This window comes from Chenopodium album, chromosome 9 (genome assembly GCF_948465745.1).
Source record: "Chenopodium album chromosome 9, dcCheAlbu1.1, whole genome shotgun sequence".
Taxonomy (NCBI): Eukaryota; Viridiplantae; Streptophyta; class Magnoliopsida; order Caryophyllales; family Amaranthaceae; genus Chenopodium; species Chenopodium album.
The window spans coordinates 13,387,480-13,399,156 of NC_137842.1; the positions used below are offsets into that span (position 1 = coordinate 13,387,480).

Below are 11,677 nucleotides of genomic sequence, written 5' to 3' on the forward strand. Positions count from 1 at the left end.
CAAGTCACATGGTGCGGCACGGTTACTTGTATTTTAGGGTTACTTGTATTCTGGGGTTACTTGTATGAGTTACTTGTATGGTGTTACTTGTATTATGAGGTTACTTGTATTGGATACTTGTATCGTGGGGTTACTTGTATGTGTTACTTGTATTCTGAGTAACTCCAGACCAAAATCTCATACCAAACCAGTAACACCCTACAAGTAACCCCTGATCAAAACCAATAACAGTCATACAAGTAACCCTAGAATACAAGTAACACCTGACAAAACCAGTAACACCCTACAAGTAACCCCGACCAAAACCTGTAACACCCATACAAGTAACCCTAGAATACAAGTAACACCTGACAAAACCAGTAACACCCTACAAGTAACCCCGACCAAAACCTGTAACACCCATACAAGTAACCCTAGAATACAAGTAACACCTGACAAAACCAGTAACACCCTACAAGTAACCCCGACCAAAACCAATAACACCCATACAAGTAACCCCAGAATACAAGTAACACCTACAAGTAACCCCTGACAAAACTAGTAACACCCTATAAGTAACCCCGACCAAAACCAGTAACACCCATACAAGTAACCCCAGAATACAAGTAATACTTACAAGTAACCTCTGACAAAACCAGTAACACCCTACAAGTAACCCTTGCCGCGCCACATACAAAAATTTATATTCCGTAATTTATTTATGAAAATGCCACTAGATAATTATATTTTTTTTCCTTATAACCATGAGTCCACAATCGTTACATACTTGTATTGAAAAAATGTATACTTTGCACAAGTTTATCATCTTGATAACCACTCTCTAACTCACACTGTAAATAAGTTGCCTATGGAAAAACTACTAATACCAATATACCATTTGCAGTCTGATGATGTTAGCAATGTCATAATGTTAGCGATTTAACCTAAATTTTCTGTAAAATACTACAATTATACCTTATTAACCAACTTTTTTAAAGTACACATTAAAAAATTAAGTGTTAAAAGTAAGGGCTATATTGGGTATTTGCACTGTAAACGCATATGTTTTGTTTTTTAAAATGTATATGGTGTAATGCTTATGAAACTTCCTAAAAAAAAATAAGTGGTGTAATTAGTATATTAAGTTTAGATAAGTTCTATTCACCTTATTTTCATTTACTTGAGGTATAATAAGCTTAGATAAGTTCTAAGTTCTAATAAAAGTTATCCAAGTATAAATTTAACTTAAATAAGTTTTGATAAGGTATGATAAGTTCAGATAAGTTCTAATAAGAGATAAGATAAGATAAGTGAAAATCAGATAATAGAACACACCCTAATTGAAACGTTTCGAAACGTTTCTCATATGCTCATATGCCAATACTACATTATTACTAAGGATATCTTTAATTATCAATAAGTAAAAATTATAAAAATGGAGTATAAATACAATAAATTATTAATTGAGATGATTATAACAAGAATAGATTTATTCTAATATAAAAATCACAAATATTACTCAAAGTACAGTATATTAGATAAATAATGTAAAAAGTCAAAATATTTCACTTATTTAAATACGAAGTGAGTATCAGATAACATAAAGGAACATTACTCCCTCCGTCCCCGATTGATAGTCACTTTTAAAGAAAAATCACGGGAATCAAGGAAAATTAAAAAAAGTACATTGAAAAAGTAAATTCACATTGAGTATGCAAAAAAGTAGAGAGAGAAAGTAATTAAAGTACATACATTGAAAAGTTAAATTTACACAAATATTTTTGCAAATGTTAAAGAATTTTGGTAAAAGAAATAATATTAATAGACTTGAAAAAAATAAATGTGACTAATATTTTAGGTGCCAAAAAAAATAGCATAAGTGACTATCAACTGGAGATAGAGGAGTATTATTTAGAAAAATTTAAAACCTCAACGACAACTGACACCCAAACAGATGGGAAAAAGACTGACACAGTCGTAATCCAGTAATTTACACATGCTACAGAGTACAAACCAACCGTGCAGATTACCTTTATAAGTAAGACTCATACAGTCATAAATCATTTTTGTGTGTCTGCTTAACAATCCCAATTCACACACCCACCCACCCACCCACCATCTTCATCCACCCCAGAACATTCAATGGCTGATCCGTCGTCCCAACTTCCTCTGCTTCGTGTTGCTTATCAGGTCTTTCTTTCTTACCTTTTTTTAGTGCTCATTTCCAATTATATGTGCCTACTTTCAGTTATCACTTTCATTACTTACTTTTAATAGTACAATTTCAATTTATGTTTTCCCGGCTTGTGGTAATCATGCTGTCGCGTGTAGGATCTAATTTGCACTTTACCCTCGGAGAATAAATAAGATACCAGTATGTGGTTTCAAAATTTTGAAAAAGTTTGCTGATTTTCAGATTTTTTAAAAAATATATTACATCCGTTGTAAATTATTTGCAATGATTAGATATTTTCTACTCACACTACAAATTGTTGCAAATAATTTGAAACGCAGGTATCTAAATGAGAAGTTATTTCACTGAGAAATAAGAACTGTAGTATCTAATCTGTGGCTCTTCCTGAGTAGAATAAATATAAATATATAATTGTGCTACCAAAATTGTGGAGTTTGACTAAAATGTTGTCAAAATTTACATTAAAGTTTTGACAATTCTATTAAAAAAATATAAAAAAATAAAATTAAAGAGGTTTTCACTCGAATGTTGTTAAGTTTATAGGGAGATTTCGACAAGAATGCTGTATAAATATATAATGGAGTTGCTTCATCAAGAAATTAAAATGGAGTTACCTGATCAAGAAATTTTGACAGGTGTTTCGGATATAAAGTCTCTGATTAATTTTTGAATCGAACTTGCATTTACAGGGAGTTCCTGGTGCATACAGTCAGCTTGCTGCTGAGAGGGCGTATCCAAATTGTGAAGCTGTACCTTGTGAGCAATTCGAGACTGTTTTCGAAGTACATTGTTAAAACTATTGGTTTAATGAATGAATGATTGTCTATATTATCTTTTAACAATGATTTTGGCATTTTTGAGAGGCAATTCGTTAAATACCATTTACAATTGCATACATGTTAAGAGCTGATTAGAGCTTTAAACTTGACTACTTGAGTTATAGGTTAATTTCCCGTTCCCCTATTGAAGCCGGAAGTAAAAATAATCTATAATGCCTTCGTTTATCAGTTAGAAAACGAGGGTTTTAGACTTTTAGTTAGCGACTTTAAAGAAATTTAAGATAGGTGAATAAGATGATTTCATTGTCAGATCATTACAATTCTAATTGACTAATTCATATCTAAACTGACCAACTTCTTATCTACTGTGAAGCAGCAGATGGTTGTTGTGTATTGGGTTAAGGGTTAATAAGAAAGTCTATGTTAATTTTGGGGTTGTCGTTGTGTACATTTGACCCATGTTGGGAGTCTCTTTAGAAGTTCAGCCAAGTGTTATATTGATGTTAGAGATGAAAGAGTGTGTACCTATTTATCTATTATACTTCGGTTCAATCTTGTGATGTTTCGAGGCACTTAGTAGTTTAGCTTGTTATCAGTCATATACGTTCAATACTTCAATTTGCTCGCATTGATTGAAATTCTGTCATGCATAATCAAAATATATTTCTAAAAAATGATGTAACAAAGTTAGAGTGGTACTAATCTAATAAATGACTTTGTATCTATGATATTTAGAATCTACCTCCTGTTCATTTGGCAAAGTTTGACTGGGGGCTTGAAGACAGTGATTATAGAAACTAGGCAGTTGGCACCAAGGAGAAATTGAAAAGATTTAATTTCTCAAAACTTTTGGTTTATGTAACTATGGACGTTTTGTCTATTGATTAATGAACTAGCTTGCATTTTCTTTCAAAAAAAAAAAAAAGTTATTGAGAAATTATGACTCACATAACTATTTTGGTCTTTCCTTTGTATGGAATTATGGTGTATGTATTTTGCCGTTTTTAGAATTTCAGAGCTTAATTCGGTTCCAGTCTGCTATCCGGTTAGCTGTTAAAGCACCAGAAGAACTGAATAAACAATGGATTACAACTTCAATATCCAGCATTCCAAGTCAAATGCAGTTTTACTATTGACGGCATTGATTGATAGGAACCAAACTTCCTCTTGTTGCTGTCTGCATGCTTTTGATCGCAATAAACTTGAAAGAAAACCTCTGCTTATCTATCAATTATTTGCAACTTTACATCTTACTAGACTGGGTGGTGTCACAAATTGCTTTTGTCCTGCATAAACAAGAATTAGTCAAAACAAATTAATTTGTACACGGTCAAAAAAAGGGGGTTGCAAACTAATTTCTCTATATATTCCATGTTTTAAGACATAGAGTTTATTGTGTAAAACCATAAGCTCATAACATATGTATTTGCCTGAGGTCTGCATTTTTGGCTACAGGCTGTTGAGAAGGGGCTTGTTGATCGAGCTGTTTTACCTATTGAGAATTCTCTAGGGGGTAGCATTCATAGGAATTATGATCTTATGTTGCGGCATAAACTTCATATAGTTGGTGAAATAAAAGTTGTTATTCGGCATTGCTTATTAGCCAATCATGGTGTAAAACTTGAAGACCTGAAACGAGTGTTAAGCCATCCGCAGGTATTTAGATCTTATACTAATCCATGTCTTTCTTAGATATGATATTTGCGTCAATTTAAATCAAAAAAATTGAATTTGTAGGCTCTTGCTCAATGTGAGAATACATTGACCAAGTTTGGTTTAATTAGAGAAGTTGCTGATGACACTGCTGGTTCAGCACAAGTAAGTTTTTGCTTTAGCTTGTTTAAGATTTTTTGTCCTTTTTCCTTACTCCTTTTATTTCGCAGTAATTATCAAATATACTATTTGTGATGATTGAGGAAAGTGTGAGACTAGTTTGATTAATGAGAAAAGTGTGAGAGCAACCCAACTGATAGAATTGGTCCGATAGTTTTTTAAAACTTTTTTTTTTTATTAAGGGTTGAACAAGGTGGTTGTTTAATGGATGGAATATTGATTTATAGTTTTTTAACTTGATGACTGATGGAAGGTCACCTTAGCTAGGTCCAACAGATGGGAAGTATCTTTTTTGTCACCTAAAGTATGTGAAACTTTCAGTCCAATGAATTAATAACCTTATAACAGCTGCAAAGCTAATGTTTTATTGCCATCAAAGTTGACAACTCCAGTGAATTAATCGTTATGAGGCATAGGTGCCTCTGCCTCAGCTAGGCAAGCAATCTAACTGAATTAGTGCATCCTAATGGCTTATACTATGACCCTGATTGTGACTTTTACTAAACATTTACACCATTTAAAATGTGACTATGATGCGGTATATATTGTTTTATTTGTAGTACATTGCAAACCAGCAGCTCAAAGATGCAGGTGCAGTTGCTAGTGCCACAGCTGCAAAAATCTACGGACTAAATGTACTAGCTGAAAACATTCAGGTGAATATATTAAAGCTTTGAATTGGGATGAGCCTCAATGAAAAGTACCCTAAGTAACTCTACACCTATTTGTCACTTGATTTCTTCTACAGGATTATTCTAATAACATCACTCGATTCTTGATGCTAGCAAGGGAGCCAATAACTCCATCAGATGTTCGACCATTTAAGGTATCAGAGATGATAAAAAGTAACATGTACCATAATTCAGGCATGATTTTGTTTATATATGTATGAGATTTGATGAATATGCCTGTCAGACAAGTATTGTTTTTGCACTGGATGAGGGTCCTGGAGCACTATTTCAAGCACTTGCTGCATTTTCTTTGAGGCAAATCAACCTCACAAAGGTGTGTTTTCCCATTTACCAATGTATCTCAACTACTGACTACCATTACTTGAGCTATAGTTATGTTTTAACACGGTAATTTGCATTAATCTTTCAACCAGATTGAAAGTCGTCCAAATCGAGCTAGCAAAAATGGATCACTAAAGTATGTACAGTAACATTGCCTTTTACTAAGCACATGTTTCACATACTGCGGTACCTTCAAAATCATCAAGCTGAAGATCGTTGTTTTTGCCCCCCACCCCTTTTTTTCTCCTTCTATACTTTTTCAGGTGCTTCAACTATCTTTTCTATTTGGATTTTGAAGCATCAATGGAAGATAAAGCTGCTCAGAATGCTGTCAGAAATATTGAGGTAGTTCTTTTGGGGAATATGGGAGAAAGATCTCTGTTTACTAATTTCGTGTGTGTGCGCATGTGTATTTCATTTAAATGGTTGTTGCTCTTTTTTAACAGGAGTTTGCTTCATCGCTGAGAATATTGGGCAGTTATCCATCAGATATTGGCATGTCATAATTATATTGACAACAGGTAATTCTTCCATTATAATACTTTTACATTTCTCAAGATTGAGATAATGAAATTTAAAGTGATTTTATTACTAGCATATGTTGAGGTTCTTACCTTACCTCTCATATCAACCTTCTTTACCAAGCTCAAAGTCAAAAGATCCAAATAGAAAGATGGACTTTACCAAGGCTAGACCTCTGTAAAGTGCAAATAGAAGGCTTTAAGGTTGGCCGTCAAATGTTTTTTGTCTAGAAATGAGTGCGTGAATGAGACGCCTTATGTGGTGAAACTTCATGTGTTGGGGGTTTTAAGATTTTTAACTTTATATACCATTCTTGCTACCATAAATTTGGTATTGCATCCTCTTTTCTGCTTTGAGATGTTTGAATGTATACATTGGCATTTAAGACTTCATAAGCTTGAGTCTTAGCATGGTAAAGTGATTTCTCTTTGGAGGGTTAGATTGGATTCAGGTTCATATTTATCGAAAAGATCATAATTATGGAGAACAATGAATGCCTAGACTCTACAATATGCATAAATTTGGAGAAATTAGGTTCTAGAGGGGGATATGTGTATTAAGGGATTGATGTAGCTAAGAGTATTAAAGATCATATTTAGCAAAAAGTTATAATTGTTGATTGTATAAACATGAAGTAGGGCCTTGGGGGTGGGAATTGAAATAGATACTGAAATTTGTTCCTGTCTTTTTGTTTAGAGTTGGTACTTGGAAGCGAAGGCAAAGACATGTAAAAAAAGAGATTGAGGACATGACTTTTATCAGTGAGCAAGATATGAGGACACATCCTTTTATGTAAAGCATTACAGGGATGAAACTGATATTTTATGCTGGATCGGTTGGAGCATAACCATATATCTTCATTGGATTGAATTTAGTATGAGACACATTTCGAAGAGAATCGAAGGATGCCTTATTCTGGAATTTGATGCATTTGCTGCTTTTTGTTACTTGTGAATAGTTTAACTGGTTAAAGATGATTTGCCTCTGGCATAATTTTTGTCTGTAAAATGTTCTACAAGCTGCAAGTTATCCGAAGTCTTTTTAACATTTTATGAAATCAATTTTGAATGGTGAATGATCATGCCCGTTGAATGTTTTGATAGAGAGTCCATATAGTCAATATGTCAGCCCATCTTTTACAGAGAAGATGAGTTTTGGGTTTGTTAGACTCACTGAACCCTGGGAAAAATGTGCTGAAATGTACACAATGCTCTACTGATGAATATTGATGATGTTCCTAAACCAATCCACTGCATGCCTAATTGGTGAATCATATTGTGGCGGTTGCATTTGTATAAGGACTAAGGAGGGGCCTGAGTTACGACCATGGGCATGCACTTGGGACTGTGTGGAGCTACATGTGAAGCTAGCTGTGGTCAATTATGATGAACATACTTTGTGTCTTGTTCACAATCAAGTCAATTAGTACTTTTGTGATAATAGCTTTAGGCAAGACTGGAGGTGTAATATTGACTATATATCATCGTCAACTAGGCGTGTGACTTGAGATTGTTTGCATTTGCTTATTGTAGTTACTGAATTGACCGCTACGTGACTGACTACTCTCTAATGTACATAAAGTGTTGTTCATTGAGGAAAAAATTCTATGCATGTCGAGCCAGTATGTTACATTTTGGCTGATTTCTTCTTCCTCCAATATGTCACCCATGTTATGGCACTGGACTACTTTTCAGTATTGCTCTTATGTGAAACTTTCCATCTTTTCGATCTCTGTTACTTATTTCAGCATCATGTAAAACTCTTACAACAATCAGCTATAGATTAAAGGGCTTCGCCTTTCCTGAATGAGGTTTTCTATTGTCACCTCAGAACTCTTAAAAAGAAACAGTTAAATCTTGATTTAGATACAGTTATAGCTAGGGATCAGAGGACAGGGTTACTGGTCATCTGGATTACTATAAACTCTTCTGCAAAGCTGGAAGACAAGAAAAATATAGTGTAATTAGCTGGTGCAGAGAAAGTAGGAAACTCAGAGAAGAGATGAGAGGGGGGTAGAGGCAGAAACATGTTTATTGGATATTTGATTACTGTCTGAACCACTGGAGCATCATAAGGTAGTTTGAAGGGGGAACACTGCTCATTGAATTCTGTCGAAAACACACGGAACATGAAACACTTCCTTTATTACTTCATTACTTGCTATTGCTTCATTACATTATTACTACTGCTGCCTTAAAATTCTTTCCCCAACGTAACTATGCTGTGTGCGTGCAGCTGGGGTTGGTGACTCCAAAATGGACTTTACTTTGACTAGGGGTTAATACACATCTTGACCTTTTTAAGACTCTTCTACGCACTGGTTGCTAGCTCCCGAGTGGTTATAAAGATGAATGGAATATAAGTACAATGAAGTTAATTATGTTATTGGTTGATTAGTATACTCCAATTGCTAGATTAACATGCACTACCTTCTGTGGCTACTATATATTGTGTGCTATTCACGCTAGGATTGCTAAGTTTGACATCGGTTTAGGAACTCCTCCGACCTCACACAACCCTGTCTGTTGAAGCAAAAAGGTTTTGATGATGAGGAACTTAAACTAAAAGCAAACTCATCTAATAAAGATTATCTAGTGTGTGATTAGTAAGGTGCAGAATAATCTTGGTGATTGAAGAACCATCTGAATCTAAGAAGACATGAAGAAGATCTTTATTGAAGAAGTTAAATAAATCAGAGGAAGAGTTCTCTAACAAGAACTAAGTTTCCTAACAGGAACGTTCCCTAACAGGAACTTGAAGACTAGCAGTTAAGTTCTTTGGTGGAACTTGATATGCTTGGAGCCCAAGTAATTCATCTGATCAGAGTGCGGCGCAGCAATAATTGTTAAAGTTTTATTCTTAGAAATTATTGTTAATATGGTAAGTAGGTTAGTGCACGAAATTTATTAGAAACGTGATAAGCTTGCTTGGTAAATAAAATAAATATGGAAAATAATAAAAGATAGATTTTAGGAAAAGATTTTCTAAAAAGATTATTTTTCTCTAAAGTCGGTTTATTAAGAAAGATAAGTTTTCTTTATAAATATCTTTTATACTTATTTTCGGAAAAGATTTTATTCTACTTGATTTACTAAAACCGTGTTTAATAAAGATAAGTTAAGTTAACATATTTATCTTTTTAGAAAACCTACTTTCTATACAAGTGTTATTTGTATAAATAGTAGAGAGCAAAAATGATTTAGGTTTTTGTGAGTTTATGCGTGGAGAAATCACAGTGCTTTAAACGAGTAAGTTTACCAAGATTTTAACTTATCATATTAGTTTCTGATTTCGTGCATTGCTTACCTATCATAATAGGCGTCTTATATTTGTATTGGTTGGGTTATTTGGGTGATTTTATAGTTTGTGTTATATACAGTTTTGTGTAAACTTCTTGGTGAGGCTGTGAGTTTTGTACTGGGGTAGTACGAGTGTTTTGTACTTTGGTAGTACGAGTAGTACTTTGGTGGTACGAGTGAATCTAAGTGTGGTGCTTAGATTGGGTAGTATAGGGTCCTATCAAGTAACAAGTCCAGTGAGGAACTTGTGAAATAAAGGTCTGTGTCTAATAGGTTGTAACTTGGTGTTTGCCCTATTATAGTGAAGTATTTTGTGTTTGAAATCCCTAAGGTAGGGTCGAGGTTTTACTTCCAGTTGGGCCCTGGAAGGTTTCCTCGTAAAATCTGTGTGTTTGCTTAAGTTCCTATACGCATTGTTTATTTATCCGCAAAAAGTAGTCATTAGGAACTCTATACAATTCACCCCCCCCTCTTGTATTAATCGTCTCAACTAACACTGTCCTTCCTCGTTTGTTTTCGAAAGTGTTTTAGTACCGTAAACTTGGCTTCCCATTAATAAAAGCTAGTTTATATTTTTTTAGTCTTTTGAAATCTGTATAGAAGTTCCTGCACTTATTTGTATGCCTGACAAGATAATCTTTTTGCTTATTGTGTTGTAGCTGTAGGAGTTTATAGGTACTACGCAGCGGAAAAACATGAATCATATTCATACAGTACCTAATTCCAAGATCTAATGCATAACACATAAAGAACATATAATCGTACCTTTGAAGTGTGATTCCACGTGCGATCGAGCAAGAACAATGGGAGATAAAGAACCTCAAGTGTGATTCCTCTACTTAGTCCACGGGCACAGATTAAGACCTTCACTAATGTTAGTTAGTTGCAATTGAACCCTTCAATTGACCTTCTACGGAGAAGAGCGAGCAACGAACCACCATTGTAGACACCCATTTGTGTCTCCCCAAAACCAAACCCGGTGATGAGTACCTTTCGCGTCGAATCATAATCGAATGAAGTGAAAGTGTGGAAAGTCTAGTGTTGCGGATAATTTTTATTTCTTTTCTCTTCTCTCTGTTTTTGAAAACTTATTTTAAGAAAACAGTCAATCCAGTTTGTTTGGTACATGATATGGGTCCAATAGTAGTGTAGTTGGATGGGGTTTGCAAAGACCTTTCCAACGATATATTATGAGCCCAATTCCGATGAATATTGAGGAAGTTATGGCCAATTTACCAAACTGGGCCCGGTTTGAGCTTTATATACGGCCCAATGATCTAGGGGAGGGCCTAATATGATTTATCATTCCTAATGCAATTAGGAATGGTTTTAGTCTTCTAGATTCTTCTAGAAGGTTCTTTTCATTCCTAATTCAATTAGCATTGATAAATTGACTTTTGTTGATTTTTCAGAGTTTTAATCAAAATCAAATAGCATTTTTCAAGGAAATTATATGATTTTATCCTCCAGTACGGCAAACTTATCTGAATTTCAAAAACGCGTTAAAATTAGGCTTGGCGCCTAACCCCAGGCCTTGGCGCCTGGAACCAGGCCTGGCGCTAGGGTTGGTGTCTGGCGCCAGCTAGCCAGGGTTGGCGCCAGCTCTGTTTTTTGTGCGTCAGACTCTGTTTTGTTTAATTTATCTTTTTGACTGATTTTCTCTATAAATATCGTATTAAAAAACTCCGTTTTCTTCATTCATTCACCTACAATCAGTTTTCATTCGCAATCATTGATTCATTCATCATCAATTCTCATCTACATTCATCTACAATCAGTTTTAATTAGCATTCATCAATTCTTTCTTTTTTTCTCAAAACTTTGTTTTTCATACAAAATTCCGCATTCACAAGATCTAGAAACACCTAGCCATATTCGAAGTTGCCTTCGCCCTAGACGTGAAAGGTTTAATTTCTGAGGGTTTGGTCCCAAATATCTCTTTCAATTATTTAATTTAATTGTTTTGTTTTATTATTTTCCTTGAAGTTACTAACGTGTGTATTTTGTTATTAGAAAGAGGTACGAGGCATCCAAGTAAGTACTTTAATGGTTTATTGA

At 34.4% G+C, this 11,677-nt stretch overlaps 1 protein-coding gene across 2 annotated transcripts; it reads left to right on the plus strand.

The window, feature by feature from the left end:
* The first annotated feature begins 2,040 nt into the window (after positions 1–2,040).
* Positions 2,041–7,920, plus strand: LOC145558409 (arogenate dehydratase 2-like). 2 transcript variants are annotated; one of them, XM_081619641.1, is made up of 11 exons: positions 2,041–2,169; positions 2,863–2,955; positions 4,408–4,608; positions 4,690–4,770; positions 5,346–5,441; positions 5,534–5,611; positions 5,701–5,790; positions 5,891–5,934; positions 6,062–6,143; positions 6,245–6,319; positions 7,017–7,920. In XM_081619641.1, exons 1-10 carry the CDS (start codon positions 2,122–2,124, stop codon positions 6,302–6,304), a joined length of 873 nt encoding a protein of 290 aa, XP_081475767.1. In that variant the 5' UTR covers positions 2,041–2,121; the 3' UTR covers positions 6,305–6,319; positions 7,017–7,920. The 2 variants fall into 2 exon arrangements, with proteins under 2 accessions (XP_081475767.1, XP_081475768.1); XM_081619642.1 differs by lacking the exon at positions 5,346–5,441.
* The last annotated feature ends 3,757 nt before the right edge of the window (positions 7,921–11,677 follow it).